Here is a 21090-nt window from a genome sequence, read left to right as displayed (position 1 = left end):
TCTCTGGCTGTGTTTGCACATAATTCTGAACCATGGTTTAGTTCAATGTGCACAACCAGGAACAAGCTGCAATGAGCCTGAGACTCATGCACTCCCCCTCTCCTGGCGAGGAGTTTGGAAACTTTTGCTTTCCCTTAACCAGTTTATCATCTGGGGTGACAAACTGTGGTTATCATTAACTATAGTTAAAGGCAAGCTTACTTTAAACTCTGATTTCTGAAAAGCTGGTTTGTTTAAACTAACCACAGCTAATGTTAACCACAGTTTCAAGCTTGGATGACACAGGAAGCTCTGGTTAAGTAAAAACAGAAGCAAAAGCTTCCAAATTCCTCCTCCTCAGCTGCTCAGGAGGAAGACAGGGGAGGGATTGAGTGTGTGAGCCTGAGACTCACTGCTCACGCACACCGCACTAAGCCATGTTTTAACATGATGTGTGAACACAGCCAGCATCTTCCAATAAAACACAAGTAGCAACCTTGTAATTTATGCTCTGCCCCAAGATCAAATAAGTTTCCTACCTGATCTTTGGAAAAAGCTTTGACATGTATATTCTTGACTGTCTGAATTACACCATCATAAAATTTCACAGTATAAGTACCTGAAATTTAAAAAAGTCACCATGAACTGCAAAAGAAACTATTCAATGTGCTAATTACTCAAAATAGGAACACAAAGGGATTCACATATAAAAGGTAAATGCTAATTAACCAATTGCTGATACCAAGAATTAAATAATCCTTTTCAGCTATCTCAATATCTACCTTTTTTCAATTTACTTAAGGTCAGAATATGGTTTGTCTTGCCTGGTTGTATGTTTTGCTATATCACTAATGCCAAGAGACTTTTGTTTAACACGTGTTCTTTACAAATTTCATTTTGCGGGGTTTAAAAGCTACTTAACTGTTCACTATTAATCTGAACTTATGGAGAGTTAGAAATGCTTAATCCGATTTCAAAGACGTTAGGCACACTAACTCTACATAGGATCAGGATATTACAAATTGGTAACCAGTGCAGCCCTTGCAGGATACGTGTAATATGATCCCACAAGTGACTGTTTATCAGTATTCTCACTGATGCATTCTGGACTAATTGCAATTTCTGAAGAATCTTTGAAAGTAGCCCCATGTAGAACACATTCCAATAATTCAGTGCAGATGTAACTAAGGCATGTGTCACTGTGGCCATGGCTGATTTCATCAGGAAGGGGTGCAGCTGGTGCAACAGTCTAAGCAGGGCAAATGCAATCCTGGCTAGAGCCACCACCGAGCATCCGAGTGGAAAGTTGAGGTCAGAGGTATCCCCAAACTATTAACGTGATTCTTCCAAAGGAGTACTACCCCATTCAAAACAGGGTGAATTCCTATTCCAGAGTCCGTCTGTCTCCTGACCAGGAGCATCTTTGTCTTGCCTGGATTAAGTATCAATTTATTAGCCAACAACCTGCCCATTACAACCTCTACACCCTGACTGAGAATGTAACAGACTCCCTGACAGTAGACAAAAAGTCGAAATAGAGCTTTGTGTCATCCATGTATTAATGGCAATGTATCTGAAATCCCTGGACAATGTCTCTCAGAGGTTCCATGTAAATATTAAATAGGTGGACGGACGAGATTGAACCATACACCAATGGTCAAGGTTTGAACAAGAATACCCCAACATCACTTTCTGAAATTAACTTTCGAAGGAGGACAAGAATTGTAAGTCAGTACCTCCCAACCCCATCCTTGCCAAGTGGTCCAGAAGGATACCATAGTTGATTGTACTGAACCCTGCTGAGAGGTCTAGAATTGTTCAGAATCAATAGAGACGTATTTTCCGTATCTAGCTCCTGGCATAGATCATCTACCAGGGCAACCAAAGCTGTCTCAATCCCAAACCCAGACCTGAAACTGGATTGAAGTGAGCCTAGATAACCATTCTCATCCAAGAACCTCTGGAGTTGAGATGACATCACACACTCAAATACCTCACCCCAAAATGGCAAAGTAGTGACTGACCAGAATTATCCAACATGGTGGGATCCACAGAGGGTTTAACAAAAGTTTTAAGACAGCCACCTTAAGGCTGGATGGCATTACTCCATCCTCCAAATATACATTTACCACTCTCTGTACCCACTCAACCAGACTGCCCCAGGCTCCCCTAATCAGCCAGAAAGGGTCAAGTGCACACATGGTTGACCTCACACTACCAAGAATCTTCTCCACATTCTCAGACTGTATAATCTGAAATTTATATATTACAACAGGACAAGCAGATAGCAAAGGTACATCATCAGGATCTACTATGATCATGGAATCCAAGTTGGAGCAAATGCAAGCAACTTTACCTACAAAGCATGTAGCAAAATGTCACAGGGGGCAACAAAGCCCCTTTCCTCAGTTTCTACCAATCCCTGACATAACTTACCTTTCATATCTCAGAATAGCTCCGCCAGACGACTCTGTGCAGATGTAATGGGAGCAGAAAAATAGTTTCTTTGCTGCCATCAACCACAGCACAGGCCTTAATATGGGCTCCAGGCTGTGTTAGGTCAGATTCAGCCCACGTTTTCATCTGTTGCTCTAATGGTTGTCCCTGCAAATTCATTTCCCTGACGGCACTCACATAAAAAGCTTTTTAGCTCACATCATCAAGCAGCAGCTGTCTCCCTGCCCCCTGAGAAGTCCCCTCAAGTTCAGAGGGCCCTCTGTAGTTCCACCTCATAAGGAACAGTGGTGAGAAAAAGTTTGTGAACCCATAGATAATGATGGAAATTCCATAGTTTTACCGTGATAGCCTTCATGAATCAAAAGTAGTCCTTTTCTAAATATCCAATTGGGTTTATATTAACCAAAAATGATGGCAAACAATGAGTACTGAAGAGTCAGGGTATGTGCAAAAGTAAGTGAACCCTTGGATGCATCAGCTCAATTAAAGGGAATAAGTAGAATCTGGTGTTTAAGTAATTAGGTAGATCTTCAGGGATGAGTTTGGGAGGTTCCACCCTATAAAAGGATCAGAAACTTTGTGAGTTTGGTCTGCACCATACGTTTGTGTGGAAACACGTCATGCCACAATCAAAAGACATCTCTAAGGACCTCAGAAAAGCAGTTATTGCTGCTTATCAGTCTAGCAAGGGTTACAAAATAATTTCTAAGAATTTGGAGGTCCACCAATTCACTGTCAGACAGATAGTCTACAAATGGAGAAGGTTCAAGACCACAGTCATTCTACCTCGGAGTAGTTGTCCTACCAAAATCTCTTCAAGAACAAACCGGTGCATCATCCAGAAAGTAAAAAACCCAGGAGTAAAATCCAAGGATCTCCAGGCCACTCTCACCTTGGCTAACGTGAGTGTTCATGACTCAACAATCAGAAAAATTCTGAACAAGAATGGTGTTTATGGGAGGACAGCCAGGAGGAACCACTACTCTCTTAAAAGAACATTGCTGCCTATCTGGAATTCACTAAAGGTCACATAGATGATCCCCAAGCCTTCTGGAACAATGCTCTCTGGGCATATGAGTCAAAGGTAGAACTTTTTGGCCTCAATGAGAAATGTTACGTTTGGCGAAAAACAAATAGTGAGTTTGAATAGAAAAACCTCAAGGTGGGAATGTGGTGGTTTGGGCCTGCTTTGCTGCCTCAGGACCAGCGTGGCTTACCAGCATTGACACAACAATGAATTCTGAAGCATATCAGAAGATTCTAGAAGAGAATGTTGGCCATCTGTCTGTGAGCTAAAGCTGAACAGAAAGTGGGTCATACAACAAGACAATGATCCTAAACATACAAGCAGATCTTCAAAAGAATAGCTGTGGAAGAAATTCCATATTTTAGAATGGCTAGTTAAAGTCTGGGCCTAAACCCCATCAAAATCTTGTGGCAGGATCTGAAGCAAGCTGTTCATGCAAGGAAGCCCTTAAATGTCACTTAAATGTCCCCTGAAGCAGTTCCATAAGGAAGAATGGGCTAAAATTCCTTAAAACAGATGTGAGAGACTGACCAACAGTTATAGGCAACGCTTACTTGAAGTCATTGCTGCTCAACAGGATGCCACCAGGTACTGAATCGAAAAGTCCACATACCTTTTCACACATGTATATTGAATAATGAATCAGTTGTGGACAAATAAATGTTGAAAAAGCATCATGTCTGTGTGTCATTTGTTTAATCAGGTTATCTATTGCTCTTTATTTAGGATTATGGGGTTAGATTAAGATCTAAGAATATTTTAGGTTGGAAATATATGACAATCCTAAGGGGTTCACAAACTTTTTCTCGCCACTGTATCAATGTGTCAATCCCTGAGAGTGACTTATAAAACATATATAGGGTGATACCCTACTACTGGGTCTTTTGCAGATATCTTCTACAGAGCACAATAAAAGCTATGGAACTGATGGTATGAGCTGTTTTGACAGTGGATCAGACCGTCTCAGAAAATGGACTCTTCTTTGTTAGAGGTTTTCAAACAGAGGTTGAATGGCCACCTATCAAAGATGCCGTAGCAGTGCATTTCCTGCACTGGCAGGGGGTTGGATCAGATGACCCTTCCAACTTTATGGGTTTGATCCAGACTTATCCTTCTATTTGCAGATGGGCTTGAGATACAGTGGAGGCTCCCGCCTGAGGAAGGGAAGGGAGGCATTTTTCTTCAGTAACTCCTCCCCCCTCATCACTATTGTCACCTCCCACACTGTTCCAGAGGGTTCCCCAACTACAAAGTACCTTGAAATTAACAATTATGCCTTACCATCCTTGTTAACGGAAGTAACTTTGGCTGGATAAAAACGGCAATCAGACCAGCACGCCAACACCTGATCGTTTATATGAAATCCCTAAAAAAAAAAAAAATTACAATTCTGAGCTAAATAAAATGAGTGTGCCGAAATATAGTACTGCACTGCAGTTTGTGTTTTTAGATTTTAACTGTTCTTTATTTCATTTCCATTGCAATATATGTACATTTGTACAACTTTGTTCAGCAAATGCATAATAAATTGTACAACTATTTACAAGTTATCCCTGCTATTAACAATAAGATGTGCATATTTTATTCTTAAGAACAAAGATATAACCGAAACTAAACTTTCGCTACAATTTTTTATGTCTGAAAACATACATTACCATTTGTTAATACATATACCTTATTTGTTATTTTAATCATGTATAGTACCTTCTTATGTTTTATGATAACCACAGAGTTTTGTAGTAAGAGGGAACACTCTGTTGTTTCTCTGCATTTGTACAAACAATAAAACTGTACCATGCTTCTATAAAACTGTCCCTTTTCTTTATCCTTTTGATAATTTAATATTTGTCATTTTTTCTAATAACGCAATCTGCCATACCCTGTTGTGCCATTCTTTAAATGAGATTCCTTTTAGATATTTCCATGTGCTGGCTATCAACAATCTAGCTGCAGTTGTTAGAAATCTTATAAGTGTTTTATGTAGTAAGTTCTCATATTCCCAGTAATACTAATTCTGGTGTTTTTGATATGCTTTTGTCCTGTTATTTTACTAATTTCTAGAAAAACAAAGTCCTATATTTTCTTCACTTTCCCACATTCCCACCACATGTGTTGCGTACTGCCTAGTTCTTTACATCCCCTCCAGCAAAATTTATTGTTGTCTGAATTAAAATAAGATAAGGGCACTGGAGTGAGATACCAGTATCATTTTAATAGTTTGTTCCCTGATTTTAGACGATAGCGTTTTAATTGGAAATCTCTGCCAAATTTTATTCCATTCTTCTTCAGTAATTTGAATTTTCCAGTTTAGTTCCCAAACTGAGTACAGGTTTCCAGATGTTCCCATATCCATTTCTAATAATATGTTATAAATTTTAGAGATTACACCCTTAGGGCACAATCCTATGGCCGCTAGACAGCAGCTAGACGGCCATAGGATTGGTTGGTTCCCAGAGAACCATCTCCCCACCCCCTCTGCCTTGTAGGTGGTGCGGATCGTCCCCATGCTCTGCAGTCATAAGAGCGGTGTGGAGTGGGAGGAAGGGGGCGTTCCCAGGGGTGTGGTGGAGAGTTTGTAAGTGTTGGTACAACAATTCCTATGTGTTGTCTGAATACCCTTTCACATTAATGTTATTTGTCTTGAGATCTGGATGACAGGATGCAGGTATTAGTCGTGATATTTTTGTAAATGGCTTTTCTTTTCTGTTTTTTATTATTGAACGCAATCCATTTAATATGGATGTGTTTGGAAGTTTTTAATTAACAGAACAGTATTTATATTTTTGATGTTCAGCCAATTACTTTCTATTTGTATCCAATGCTTTTCCTCCCCCCCCCCCCCCCATATTGAAAGTGCATGGCTAAATTGAAATGACTCATAATATAAAATTAGGTTAGGAACACCCCATCTACCATTTGCACACTGCCTAGATCTCAAGTTCTTAGATATTCTGGGTCACTTGGAGTTAAATATAAAGTATTCCAATTTACTTCGCCATTGTTTTAGCACTGTTTTAGGGACTTCAATAGGTAAAGTATAAAATAAATACACAAGTTTGGGCAGAAGAATCATTTTTGTTGCTGAAATCTACTAGAAAGTGATAAATTTAATTTATTCAATTTTTTATTTTCTGCTTATTGTCAGTCCAAATTGTCCCATAATTAGTAAGGAATAATTATGATTTTTGTTATACTTAATCCAAGGTATCTGAAGTATTTATTTACTAGGGGGATTGCAAGCTGTGCACTGAATGTGCACTGAAAAGCTGCAAGAATTTGATAAGATTGCAATCCTATTCTTACTTATCTGGGAGTAAGCCTTATTAAAATCAGAGAATGAATTGTAAGTAGCTATGTGTAGAACGGCACTGTAAAAAAAGCTTTACAGCAGCAAACAATATCCCTATCAAAGGCAACGTAGGCTGAGGTCAACCCAGTTATCATCTTTTTATCTCATCCCAGCCTAAGGATTAACAAAAAGCAAGTTGGCATTCTTTATTAATTTCTGTATAATTAAGCAAAAAAAACCCTGCATGTGCAAAGTCATAAGCAGTTGTTTTAACTTACACTAATATCTAGGTTTATAATATTTACATGTATCTGCAGTCAATTCATACTAGACTGATGTTTTACTTACAGAAGATCCGTCTTCCTCGTGTAATCCTTCTTTTCTTAACTGTATTTTCTCTAAAGGACGCAAATAAGGACTGTCCCAACAAAACCATTCGTCATAGCGATGATTCCAGCGTTTAAAATGGATAAGCACTTTTCCTTCTTCGTAATCAATTTCTTCAATGTGAGCTGGATACCTATATAGAGAAATTTAAAATATTCTTGCTAAGAAAAAAGGGAGCAAGTCTTGAAAAATGATAGACTGACTACATTATAAAGACATACGTTTTGGTAATGGTGTTTGCTTGTGCTATTAACAGCAAGAACTGATATACAAATGACTAGATGTACTACTATTTCCACCTTATCCATAATTTATTTTATATTGCTGCCATACTGAGGAAATAAGAAACTATTCTTTTTCCAGTGTAAACTCTAGCAGACATGACAAAAACAATAAATCATGTACAAATACAAAATCTGAGACATAATTTACATGTTATGCTTGTGCCTTGTGAATTCTTAGTTTATGCTATGTACCAGTAATTATTTTTATCTATGCCTGACATTTTTAATCATAATTAATGTGCTATCAAATATCTTGCTGGTGTCAACAGCATAGTTTGTGACTGGAAGTGGCAAATCTCTGTCATCAAGAATTGCATAGGAACTCTAAGAACAAACACATGCTTCGGATCCTCAGGGCAATGACAACAGGCCCTGTTGTCTTTTAACACCCAACTGACACTGTTGTCAGTAATACTAAAAATTTGTCCATTTTAAAATTAAAAATAGGATCATCCAGCAAGTACATCTCCACAAGTTAATCTATTCTTCTGTATAAAAGTCACTGAAATGTGACAGTCAAGAGCTTAATCCCATGTCATGGTAATTGAAGAATATTCCAGCAGTGCAATAAACATATGGGTCCATATCTGCTTGACATGGAGAATAATCAGTTCCTCCTGGTTTGTTCTGAACCATCCTGGAGCAAGATCCTTTCCAGCAAACCATGTTGAACAGATTCTCCTTCAAGCAGAGGAGGTTTTCATTATTCCCTCTACTGCCAGATACATAAAGAAAACCACCTCTGTTTGCAGATTCTACTTTTCAGAGTAGGAGATTGTTCAGAGCAAATTAGGAGGATGGGTAGCAAAAAGAGATAGATCACCAAGCAAGATGACAACCTCTCATCCCGAGGCACATGAAATCACTCGTGTTATCATGCGTCTAGAACATTAAATAAAATACATGGGGCACTATCCTCTTTGATATTACCACTAACTTAAATTACGTTGCGCTAGTGTAAGTGACCAATTTACAACACCAATCCCTGGAAAACCATGCCAGCAAACACTATTGGCATTGTGCTAGAGGTGGCTTACGCTAGTGCAACATAATTTGTATTAATGGTAGTTTCAAATAGGGTATTGCCCATGATGTTCAAATACTACATATATAGATCATTTTGCCTTAAAGCAAGTAATAAAATGACATGTTAATATAATCTGTCATTATGTTGTATACAAGGTGGCAATTGCAATCACATCTACATTAAAACTTAGGAAAATACCCCTTATTACAAACTTATTCCTACCTTTACTTTGATATACTGCCAATTTCTTCTTCCAGAATTAGAAATTTAAACAAGTTGTGAACATTTCTAGTCATTTCAGAATTTCAATTGACTAACCTTGCAAATATTTAAAATGCCATGCCACCTTATCTCAGTTATATCCCAATTCTTCCAATCCCCATCAATATCAGATAGATTATTACGTTTCCAGTTTATAGCAAAAAACAAAGCGATACTAACTCACTTATGCTATTCCCTGTTCCTTCTCCCACTCCCTGCTCACTATCGGTTACCTGGTGTTGCAGTGCTATCCTAGGAGGCTTTCTAAGCTGGATCTGATAGCACGAATATTCCAACACTTCAGCTTCCAACCATAAAGATCTATACAGCTGTATTCTCCACTAACTTTCAGTGATTTAGGGTGCAATCCCTATGCATACTTAGACAGGAAATACTCCTACAATTTCCAGCATGGATGGCTGGAGTGATGCTGGGAGGTGTAGAACTTTTTTTCTGTCTAAGCATGCACAGGATTGTGCCCTTAAAGACTAGTCTTTGCTACTTAAAACAAACAAATAAATAATAATTTTAAATTAATTCTTAAAATGCAACTTCTCTAACAAAACATTGAAAACCTCTGAATAATCCCAATTTGTATTTTGCCTAGCAAGATTAAACATCTCAATGAAGTTTATCAAGATTTCTAATCCAACCTATTATTTTGCTTCTGTATGAATTATAATCTAAAAAAAAAATTAAATGGATTGAGTATTTTCATTTTCAAAAGGTATTTTTAAATCGGTCTCAAATTTCTTAAACCTCTTCTTTCTTGAGTTTGAATTGTTTAAATTTAGTTTTACATCTGATTACAAGTTTTCTAATCTCAAAATGTATGACCTTTCCCTGAACCCTTTCCAAGCAGGTTTCAGCATATTTTAAGTGCTGACACTGCAAACCAAGCAGAATTTCCAAAAAAAATTCACCAATGCAGCTATAACCTCCTCATTCCTTGTTCAATCTTTCTATTCAGACCAGTTATACCCTATCTCCGTTATTTGCTATTACAAAATATCTACTTTTATTGTGTTTAATTTTTTTACAAGTGTATAAAGCTGTCTGGAGGGACTGAGATTCATGTGTTTTGAAATATTTCCACTGAAAAATTGTTTTGATATTAGCATGCCTTACAGAAGCATACCTATTTTACAAATGTTTATTTATACTATCTATATTGACAATTTTGTCAAAAAGCCAAAGCTACTCCCCCGCCCCAATCCCTGCCCAAAGTCTAAAATCTTGAGTTTGCTTTTGCTTGTAAGGCATATAATCTGTATGTGCAAGATGGTGTAGCCCAAGGTTTTGACACTGGCAATAGGTCACCCATGTTTTATGAACTCCAGTCCAATACTTGCTGTAGTGCCAAGGCTTGCTGTTGAAAATTATCAGGGTATGTCAATATAGTGATTTTTACACAGGCCCATCCATACTACCAAACAGAGTAACATAACACCACAGTGTCTGCCTAACAAGCTGCAATTTTCCTTTATAGTTCAGTAATGTTTTACTTGCATGTTATGCACAATGAAGTGTGTATTTAAAGGGCTTCTGTTTACAAAGCCTTCAGTCAGAAAACAATTATAATTAACTAAATAACTGTTCCATATGATACTTCCACTTGTTCAGACATTTTAAATGACAAATGAAAAGGCAAGCAACACATATTGCAAGAACAGATAAAATGGGCAGAGGCTCCAATCTACTCATATGCAGACAAGAAGCTCCCCGGCAAACAGGTTCCCTCACTAATTTCAATAATAGACGCATCTTCATGTATGCCAGCATGCGGCCCTTCAGGTGCAATGGGAACAAACTTAGTTACACATAGGACTTCCATTGCAGCCTGTTTTCTTGGCAACAGAAGCGGAAATTATCAGAGTTCAATTTCATTCATTATGTTAACTAGACACACTCATTGATTCTTTCCAATATTTTCCCACAAACCCCTTAAGTTTGTGCATCTAGCTATCCTAAGCCTACTTAGGCTTAGGCAGAGAGCAAATTGTCTGGAATGCAGCTTTATAGATGCGTCATCTGTTATAACCTTAACCTGCAGTATCTATCTAAACAAAACAGGCTCTCATGAAAGCTTATTTCTATAATGCATTAACCTGAGAGACAGAAAGAAATCTATTAAGCCAGGATGAAGTGTGAAGCTGATTTTTGCATGTAGAAGTCTAGTATCTAGTGCTCTGCAGCTTCAAGGTTCAGCTCAGTCTCCCAAAAAGATATTACTCACTTTTCCAAAACATGGCTTTCCTCAAGATGACAAGCCAACGAACTTTCCAATATTCCCTGTTCATATAAACACAAAACAGATTTCTACTACTGGCCTGGCTGAGACATTCTATACCCAGCAGTAACTACAATCTTGGGACAGTACTAAATCACATTCTTCTCTTAACTTAAGGTCAGTATGGAAAAATACGCTTAACAGTTCACCTTTTAAAACCTCTTCCATTCCTTAGGTCCAGAATCTGTTTTATTTCAGTCATTTGACACAGATCCTTTATTTCAAGGCACAGGATTATTGAAGAGTGTAGCCACTACACCTATTAAAAATGCAACTTATATGAGAACCTCAATGTTCTTTCATTTCTACAATATTGTTGTCTCAAATGCCTTTCTCAGAAGCCCTTTTCAGGCATTCTAGCCCTCACCTGATGAAGGAAGATGAAGGATGTGTTCACTGGTCTGGCATCCTCTGTTCATCCCCGCTCCCTGCACAATTCAGAACCATGAACATGCAAGGAGTCTACATGCACAGAGAAGGCTCCTTGCTACAGATGTTTGCCCTCCAGTGCATGGAGTGATAGCCCTCATGATAGTGTCACTTCCTAGTTTCCCTACATTTGGCATCTCAAGAAGTCATAAAACTTCTGTGATAAAGAACAATTAAAATGAAGTGTAAAAGATGATTGTCTCACAGTAGCACAGGAAAGTAGTTATACCAGATAAAATTACTTGTCCAACTAGTTTAGTATTATCTACTGGCAGTGGCAGCGTTTCCCCCACATCATCTGATTCTTTTAACTGGGAGATGCCAGGACTGAACCTGGGACCTACTTGCATGCAAAACGTGTGCTCTACTAGTGAGCTATGGTCCCTCCCTCAGTTACAGAACACCCCTCCACAAGAGTTGGACTACAGAAGAAAGAGCAACTGGGTATTCTTTGTGCAGGACTCCCATATCCAAACCTGTGCCAGCTTCGGAACAGTTTAATAACTAAGGTGGCAACCCTATGCCTACTTATCTGAGAGTAAGCTAGACTGAACTCCACAGGATTCACTTCTCAATAGGCATGTACAGGACTGCAGTGTATTATAGAACAGCAGATGTCAAATTATTGCAGGATGGATGAAAAATAAGTAAATACTACATGAACATTTGAGATCAGAATAAACTTTATGGCAGGGAGTCAAACCGAACTCAAAGTTTAAATAAATAGATAAATAAATAACAACTGAAAATCTGATCGAACCATTATTTTATCAAAGCTAGAACAGAATCGATATCATTATTTGTATGTGTTGAACCCAGGGATGCCAGTTTTCCAGAAGCATTTGACTCAGAATTTTTATGCCCTAAATTAACTAGGATCTAATTTGACATTTTTGACATATTTAGTAAACAAGAATGTTAAAGTATGCCATGTTAATTGTACATAGTATATGAATATTGCTAATTTTTCAAATGAAGAGTATTTTAACTGAAATATTTAAGAAAAATAAGCTGAATACATTCAATGTCGTTTAAATGTTATATTCAAACAAATGCAAAGCTTTACTTGGAAATTGTTTTTATTGGAATACTTGTGAATCTTTTAAGACATGACAACTCAATAGCATACAGTTCCTTACATTTTTTTTACATTTCAAGAAAAAAATGAAGGCACAAAAATAGTTAACATACTAATTTTAGCATGCTCAGAGTGCTATGCTTTTATATTTACTATATATGCAAGCACACTTTCTAGGGACAGTCACCTGAACTTTGGAACTGCCAATTTTACTAGTATTATATCCATTCATTAGGTTACTAATTAATTTTAGAAAATACCACATTTTTAGAAAATTTTATCTTGAAAAAATGTAGCGCTGGAAAATTTTCCATTACAGAATTTTCTGCCCACATCACTGGTTGAACCAGAGTGGAAATAGAATCAGAAAAAAGTGCAGGGTATTACTTTGGAATAAAAGTTTGACTAAAAAACTGATGTGGTAATACACTCACTAGCTTTATCAAGAATAAATACTGAACTCACAGAACAAATATCTGAAGAATATTCCTACATATTAGTTTTTACCCAGGCTTCTGTGTCAAGCAGGATAGAAATGTGTTGTTTAAATATTAAATCCACTATATGCAGACTGAACAGACATGGGGTGAAAATGAGGAGAAAACAGTATTTCTGAGTACTGCAAAGTGCCTCTCCTGTCCTAAAGTTCTCAGCCAGTTTCTGTAATATCAGGCCCAGTTCAAATATAATGGGTATGTCCAGACATCATGCCAAACTATGGTTTAGTGAGATTTGAATGAACCTAGCCTTCCCTCAGCCTCTCGTGCACTTCCCCCTCCTCCAACACAGCTGGGAGGAGGAGTTCAGAAGCTTTCACTTCTGGTTTTGATTAGCCACAGCTTACCATGTATTTATTTATTCATTAATTAAATTTATTAATCGCCCATCTGGCTGGTCACCCAGCCACTCTGGGCGATGTACAAAGTAGATAATAGAACAGTTTAAAACAATAAAATTCTACAGTAAAAACACCATATTTCTAAAAATACCCTAACCCACCCCAAATGCATGCCTGAACAACCACGTTTTTAATGTGCGGCGGAAGCTCATTAAAGAGGGAGCATGGCGGAGTTCCCGAGAGAGGGAGTTCCACAGAGTGGGGGCCACCACAGAGAGGGTCCTCTCCCTCATCCCCACCAGTCTAGCTGTCCTGGCTGATGGGACAGAGAGAAGGCCATCAGAGGCTGATCTTGTTAAGCGGCCTGTCTGGTGTTGCTGGAGGCGCTCCTTAAGATAGGCTGGGCCAGAACCATATAGGGTTTTAAATGTCAAAACCAACACCTTGAATTGGCCCGGAAAACAACTGGTAACCAGTGCAACTCCTTCAGCACTGGAGTGGTGTGATCTCGCCAGCGGCTGCCTTTAATCAGGGGAGCCGCCACGTTCTGTACCAGCTGCAGCTTCCGAACCATCTTCAAGGGTAATTTTCAAGTTTTCAAATAACTGTGGTTACTCTCGTTATTGTAAAGCACAGCTGACTTGTTTGAAACCATGATTAAGACTGACCACAGTTTGCTGGATTTGGACAATATGACAAGCTGTGGTTGATCAAAAGTGAAAGCAAGCTGGTCCTCCTGGCTGTGTAGAACAAAGCAGGTGAGCCTGGGGGGAGGCTAAGCTCATTCATATCTCACTAAACCAGGGGTAGACAACCCGGTGCCCTCCAGACTTCAATTCCTATCACCCCAGCCAGCAAGGGCAATGTTCAGAGATAATGGGAGTTGTAGCTCAAAGTATCTGGAAGGCATCAGGTTGCCTACTCCTGCACTAAACCATAGTTTAACATGACATCCAAACACAGCCAATATGATCTGGAATCCTGATATGTAGGCAGCACTTAAACCAGTTTCAGGGAAGGGAAGGGAAGGGAAGGGAAGGGAAGGGAAGGGAAGGGAAGGGAAGGGAAGGGAAGGGTGAATGCGTGAGCTCATTGCACATTTCCACTGCAACAAACCATTGGAGCGACACCATTACATCTGAATTGTTTTTGAAACATTTTTTACTTAAATACTAGTATATACATAGCTGTTTCTGTCCAGTATGTTTAACTATCTAGTATTAACAAGAGGATAAATATCATTTTGATACTAATCACTTATCATACAGGCAAATCAGCATCATAATTCAAGTTTTCCCATATGAACTAGAGCAAAGCCAACTGGTTCACATGTTACTGAAATGTTATTGATCTAACCAAAGTAACTTTGGTTACAGCTAAATCAAAACCAGACCTGAACTGGAACACTTGTTGGTTTGACTCCCTGTTTGTAGCACAATGTGACAGCATCGCAAAAATGTATCCAAGTTTTATCATGAAATAAGAAATACCAGTTTTTTAATCTGTCTCGGGCTTCCAACTGGGCTCCCACTTCAAAGCTGATACCTCTTCTGTTTGGTGGATGTTTTCTCATTTTGTTATAAGCCGCTGCTTTTATTCCCCTGAAAAATGCAATTAAACATCAATCACCAGAACCCGAGTCATCTCTATATTTGCTAATCTGTCTAATTAGTTAAAATAATTCACAGTCCAATGTTTCCATTAAGAAAATTTTCTTTACATTCTTTAGAATGTACACTGAAAAGAGTGCCCTTTAATGTGTGGTCTCCCTAATGACAAATACTGGCTTTGTATATCCCAAATCTAATAAATAAAATTGGACTCTGGTAGCCTAAGTGGAACAGGTAGGTTATTGTGCATACAGCACCCTTCAGAGGGGCTCCTTCCAGTGTGCAGGTACCAAGGTACCTGTAAGGCTGTTAAAATTAAATTCTTTGTAGTCAGTATTTTGTTATTTAATCTGATTCTGCGCAAGTAGCTTTTAGGACACTATTTGCTGTTAGCAGCACTACATATCTATAACTTGCTTCATGTGCTATAGCAACCACGTGGAGATTATGTTGTTGCCAAATAACAAGTCATTTTTCATGTATTTCATGTGGATTAGCCTTACTGCATGGTTTCTTGTCACACTGCTGCAAAAACCAGTGTGCATGATGAAATAGTACACATACACAAAAATCCTTTGCCACATGGAAGAGGTATCATGTAGATAATTTCAAGTAGACTCCACATAGCAGCTATATTGTCTTGATATAAAACCTGACGATTATAGACATGTGGTAGTTCTAACAGAAAACAGTGTTCTTCTATGCAGTGTTAGTATTTACACAGTACAGCACAACTACAACTTAATGTCTGTAGTGTGCTAGGTGGAGAACTGACTGAGCTAGGGATGTTACTGAGTCTTTGGATGCTGTGCTGGGCATAGTTAAATTTAAGTTATCTGTAAGTGCCGCTGCTACTGTTCTTGCATTTTTATGCTAGTTTTCATGGCAACAGTACAACAGGGTTTCACTGTTGTATTTTTATTAAATCATCCAGTGATCAATGAATTGTCTGCAGAAGACTGAAACTACCGAAGATTGGCAAGATAAGCCCCCCCCCCCCCCCCCGCACACACACAGCTAGGTATTTAGCTTATTGGTAATCCGTGACATGATATGGTTTGCTGAGCAGAAAAGCCTCAATGTGGTGACTCACAGACTTATGCTTTGGTAATTACAGTGGAATTCCAGCACTTCCTTTGTCTAAAAGTTGATAGTTGTTTTTATAACATGGACACCAGAAATTTGGAAGCCATGGAAAAGAATAGTTTGGGGGGCACAATTTTTTTGTGAAAAATTGAAAAATATGCAATACTTGTATTTTTACTACCCTTTACTGATCTATAGTCACTTTGTTACTTTGGCAGCATAAAATGTACTATGTTTAACTTGGTTTGCTCATAAAATTATTATGTTTGGTATATTAAATTTAAAAGTACAGTTCATGTAGACAATAATTACAGATTTACTGACTGAATTTACTTTTAAATGTTTTTATTTTTTGTTACGAACAGAACTACAAAATGCTTAACTCTAAGGAATCTAACATGTCTAGCATTTTAGAGTTGCACTACTTGTTCTCAGTGTAGTGGAATTGAAATAATCTGATATTGTACATAAAAGTCTTTCCATTACAAAGTTCTTAGAAATTATTTTGGGGGAGTAAAGGCTGAGTAGCAATATATGAACACCTTGTCTTAAACATTTTATTCATCATTCTAAAATATTTCATAATCCAACTTTTCCCAATTTTTCAGAAAAAAACAAAAAAAGGCCTTAAAGAAAGCCCCCCCCCCCCATCTTCCCTGTTTTTTTCCAGGCCTTCACATCTGTGTTAACCTACAATTTTGTTAGTCCTAGAGGGCTGTTTTTAGTTTCAGTTCTTGGTTTTATGTATAGCTTGAAACATAAAGTAATATAACGTTAAAATACTGTACTGAATTAAACTATGATTTCCTGCCAGAATTTGGGTTTTCCAAATAGGAAATAATAAATAGTGCACATTAAAATATCTCCAAACATTAAATATAGTTAAAGATAAAGCTATTGGCAATTCCATGATGAGGATAGCACTACTGTAAAGACTTGATCTGACATAACAATCTTTCCTACATTATGAAATGTAGGTTTCAACCCAATCACCATTTTTTATCACTCTTGATCAAAACCTGCAGTTTTGTGAAGAGCACAATATTCGCATCTCCAGCTAGTTTCAGTGCTATTTTGCTGGTTTATATGGCTATCACAACATAACTAGACTAAAACAACAAAACCCACGCGAAGAGAAAAGCAGACAGGAGTCTACAATTTTTAGCCAAGCCAAAATTTGTAGTTGCCAGGACCCTGCTGATCCCCTTATCTCTGACCTTGCCCTGCACCTCAACAAGGTCAGGGATCATCCCCACAGTCATGCTAGGCTTCAGAAGCACTCAAGTGGCCTCCAAAAGCTACCAAAACTGTGGGGACCATTCCCTTCCCCCCTTCAGCTCTGAACGTAGGAACAAAGGAGGCTGCCTTATACTTAGTCACACCATTGGTCTATCTAGCCTAGTTTTGTCACCACTGACTGACAGCAGTTCTCCAGGGTTTCTCCAGCAGTTCTCCAGGCAGGATTGCTTCTTGGTCCTACCTAGAGATGCTAGGGATTGAACCTGGGACCTCCTGCATACAAAATATGTGCTTTATCACTGAGGTACAATCCCTCCCCCATAAAGTTGGAGGGACTAGGGAAGGGAGCAGGGCTTTTGTTTTGCTGCTACCAAAAACAGCAACACCAACCTCTCTCCAACTTGGAACTGGAGGGCAGGGATCTCCCCCAGCCCAATCCCCACCCCTTCCCCAGCTCCAAGGTGGAGAGGAAGGCAGGGGGTTCATTTGTCACACTCATCACTGGGTGTTAGAACACTTGTCATACAACAGAATTGTGAAGCATCCTTCATACAACAGAAGAGTGGAAAAATACTCTCTCTCATCTTAAATGCAATGGAAACACTGTCCTGCTTACCTTTCTCCACAGATCTAAAGTGCCAGAGACTTAGGGGATTAAAAGCTAAAATATAGATTGAGAGGATCTCTACTAAGTCCATGACAAAGAAAATTACCCTCCTCCTCCTAAACAGCTGCACAGCCAAAGAGAACTAGTCTTTCATAAGCATTTAAATATGGTTCTGTAACTGGAGCCCTACCTAAAATCTATAAGGTAGGAAGTGATGATACAACTAAAGGCGTATTTAAAAATAATTTCTTCCTATGTCAGGAGGAAGACTAGCTGGTAGAAACAGCAACATTGCTAAAGTCTCTTTCGGCATAACTACATCTGCTACTGGCAAAAATCTGGCCTTCATCAGATTCTTGTTGGCAAAATTATTTGGGGCAACTATATTTAGTTTGCCAGGTCATTTTGATAAAGGCAGTATTTTGGTAAAGGTGAATGGACTCAGCTTTGCATAGGTGGGGATAGTATTTACATTTATACAGCAAAGTCTTCAAGCAAACCTATGCAGCTGTCAGACAGCAGGACACATTGTACCTGCTCTGTCTTAGTGAAGCCATACCTGCTGGCACCCCTAGGCATAGCCCCTGCCAAGTGCACCCCTGTAGCTCCTTAACGGAGGGGTCCACTGACTCGATTCCCATGGGGAAGGGGGGCAGGTATATAACTTTGTTCCTCAGCCAACCAATCTCCCTTGGCTTGAAACAGAATTGACAGCAAAACTATGCACTGGTTAGGGAAGTCTGCCTCTAGTGACTGAAAATGTTGGAGGGGTCTGTCCACTCCATTGCCCTGAGGGGGGTCTGTCCAACAGCAGGGGGAGGGACAGGCCTATAATTGTCCCTTAGCCTACTAATTTCCCTGGCTTCAAACTGTATGAACTCCAAAGGTATGGGCTGGGTAGGGAAGTCTGCCCCTACTGGCTGAAGATGTACCTCAGGCTTCAACCTCATGGACATATAGGACTGCAGCCTTAAGTGTGTCCAATTGGGATGCCCATCAGCCTCCAAACTTGGAGGCTGACCAGTATCCTATGCAGAATGGGAGAAGTACTGAGGTGATCTTTGCCTCCACATGCTCCACATGGGCATTTTCAGCCATCTAGCTGAGGCATTGGGGAGGAGGAGGGAAGGAGGCTGGGGACAGCTTGTATCCCCACTTCCCCAGTTCCCTCCCCTCCCACTGGCACACCCCCTTCCTCTCTAATTAATTTAGATTACTGTCTAAATCAATTAAAACTAATGAACATGTTAAAAAATAATGCTGAAGTGCACTCCTTAGGGTTCCCTTAGTATGCATGCCAAGTTTTAGGTGTCTAGATTTCACAGTCTTGGAGATGTGGTGGTGATGGACAGATACAACCTCTATTATTATTATACATATGCAAGGAAGTATGGAAGCTTCAAATCAAGATTCCATAATTCTAGCCTATTGATATATATCAAATTTGCAGCTTACTACTCACCTGTAACAGCTATACTAGACGTATACAGCAAACTATCAAAGTTGTACTGAATGCTGCTGCCAGCTGCACACATTCAGGAAAATGTAGCTGTTGACATGGGCTGAAGGCAGCCTCAGACAAGGGGGAAGGGATGTCAGTGAGGGCCAGGCATCCAGAGAGGGCTGTAATGGGACACCCATATCCATGTGGCTCCCTCTTCTAGCTTTAAAGGGACAAAAGTTAAACCAAAAGAAGCGTAGAGCTAGGCATGCAAAACAAGAGGGTGGCACATAGTCCTAGCAAACGGGCTGCAGGGTGCACAGCAAGGCTATTCGTTAACTATCTGAAGAACCACTTCCCATACCTCTCTCCCCATGCTTTCTGAAAGGCACAAAAGCCCAACTGAGTTGCTTCCTGAATGCTAGGCCTTGGCTATATAACACAGGAAAAAAAGCAACAGACTTGCCCTGTTGCAACGTCAGCAGATCTGGCATTGCAGTTTAGCCTGCTTTGTGCCTGTGAATAAAGTAGGGATGGCGGAGAATTCCGCCACGGATTTCAGTGAGGCCGAATGCACTGGCATTCGGCCCCCCGAAATCTGTGGCAGAACGGCCTGCCACACCCTGCACCCCCATGGATTCCGCCCAGGACGAAGCTTACCTGGGGCAGATGTTCCGGACGGCGGCAGCTCCATTTGCATCCTGGTCTTTGCCGTGATAGGCTACGTAAGTATTTACGTAGCCTATCACGGCAAGCCAAGCAAAAACAAAAAACACAGTGTATGCAAATGGCGGCGGCTACGGCAGCCGCTATTTGTGTTCCCTATTTTTCGCCGTTTTAGCCTCCATAAATATTTATGTAGGCTAAAACGGCGAAAAATAGGGAACGCAAATGGTGGCTGCTGTAGCCGCCACCATTTGCGTATGCTGTTGTGTTTTTTTTTGCTTGGCTTGCCGTGATAGGCTACGTAAATACTTACATAGCCTATCATGGCAGCCTGGCTGGACACAAATGGCGTCTGCTACAGCAGCCGCCATTTGCGTCCGCACCAGCCAGTCCATGGCCAGAACTCCAGCTGTGGACAGCACTGGCCGGCTGCTCTGCAGAGCCGCCGCGGAGCGGAGCCGGCCGGGCAGGATTCCGGGGGGGGGGGGGGGGAGACCGGATCGCCTACCCCCCTGTCGAGGATTCCGGGGGGAGGGACGGAGCACCACGAATCAATCCGCGAAAAGGTAAGTGACTTTCGTACATCCCTAGAATAAAGCACAGAGGAGAAGCTGTAAAAGGAAAGGGGATGGAGCAAAGCAGCCAGAACACCTGGAAGGCTGGGAAGATGACTTACCACAACTGCCTCTCCCCTGGGTTTTTCTGCTGCTGCTATCAGCCTCCTCTGAAGGAGAGATGGAGGACCCAGCTGTGAACCAAACAGCCTGGTGAGAAGACCTTGCCTTCTCTGAACTGTATTTCAGCCAGGCTGCTGTAGCCCCTTGGAATGTAGCAACACTAATGAGGGTTAGTTTTTTTGCCCTTTTAATACATAACAAGTAGAGAGCAAAATTAATTTCATTGTAATATTATAGTTATTCTATTTATTCATTGAAATGATTTGTAAAATTCTTTTTTTAAAAAATGTGATGTATTTTATGTTGATGTTTACTGTGAGCTGCTTTGGGTAGTCTACTGTGAAATAGCAGCATATAAATAAACTAAACCAAATGATTGTGCTACTAACAAAAAATTACAGTGGCAACAGAAACACTC

General features: G+C 39.7%; 1 protein-coding gene across 14 annotated transcripts in view; it reads right to left on the bottom strand.

Moving 5' to 3' along the window:
• PHF20 (PHD finger protein 20) overlaps window positions 1-21090 on the bottom strand; it is a 76225-nt gene that overhangs the window by 43615 nt on the left and 11520 nt on the right. For 5 of the 14 annotated variants that reach the window (XM_084853750.1, XM_084853749.1, XM_084853748.1 and 2 more), the window contains 4 exons: window positions 14837-14947; window positions 7101-7272; window positions 4745-4829; window positions 519-598 (listed from right to left, as the gene is read on the bottom strand). In XM_084853750.1, the coding sequence (XP_084709876.1) occupies window positions 519-598; window positions 4745-4829; window positions 7101-7272; window positions 14837-14919 (420 nt within the window). In that variant the 5' untranslated portion in view covers window positions 14920-14947. Of the gene's footprint in view, window positions 1-518; window positions 599-4744; window positions 4830-7100; window positions 7273-11150; window positions 11261-14836; window positions 14948-19350; window positions 19963-19989; window positions 20583-21090 lie in introns of those variants that run through there. The other 9 variants (XM_084853756.1, XM_084853757.1, XM_084853758.1 and 6 more) reach the window with 5 other exon arrangements.

The sequence above is a fragment of the Heloderma suspectum genome, chromosome 4 (assembly GCF_057233095.1).
Source record: "Heloderma suspectum isolate Gila_16-S chromosome 4, 16-S_ref, whole genome shotgun sequence".
Lineage (NCBI taxonomy): Eukaryota > Metazoa > Chordata > Lepidosauria > Squamata > Helodermatidae > Heloderma > Heloderma suspectum.
This window is presented reverse-complemented; position numbering and strand designations above follow the sequence as displayed.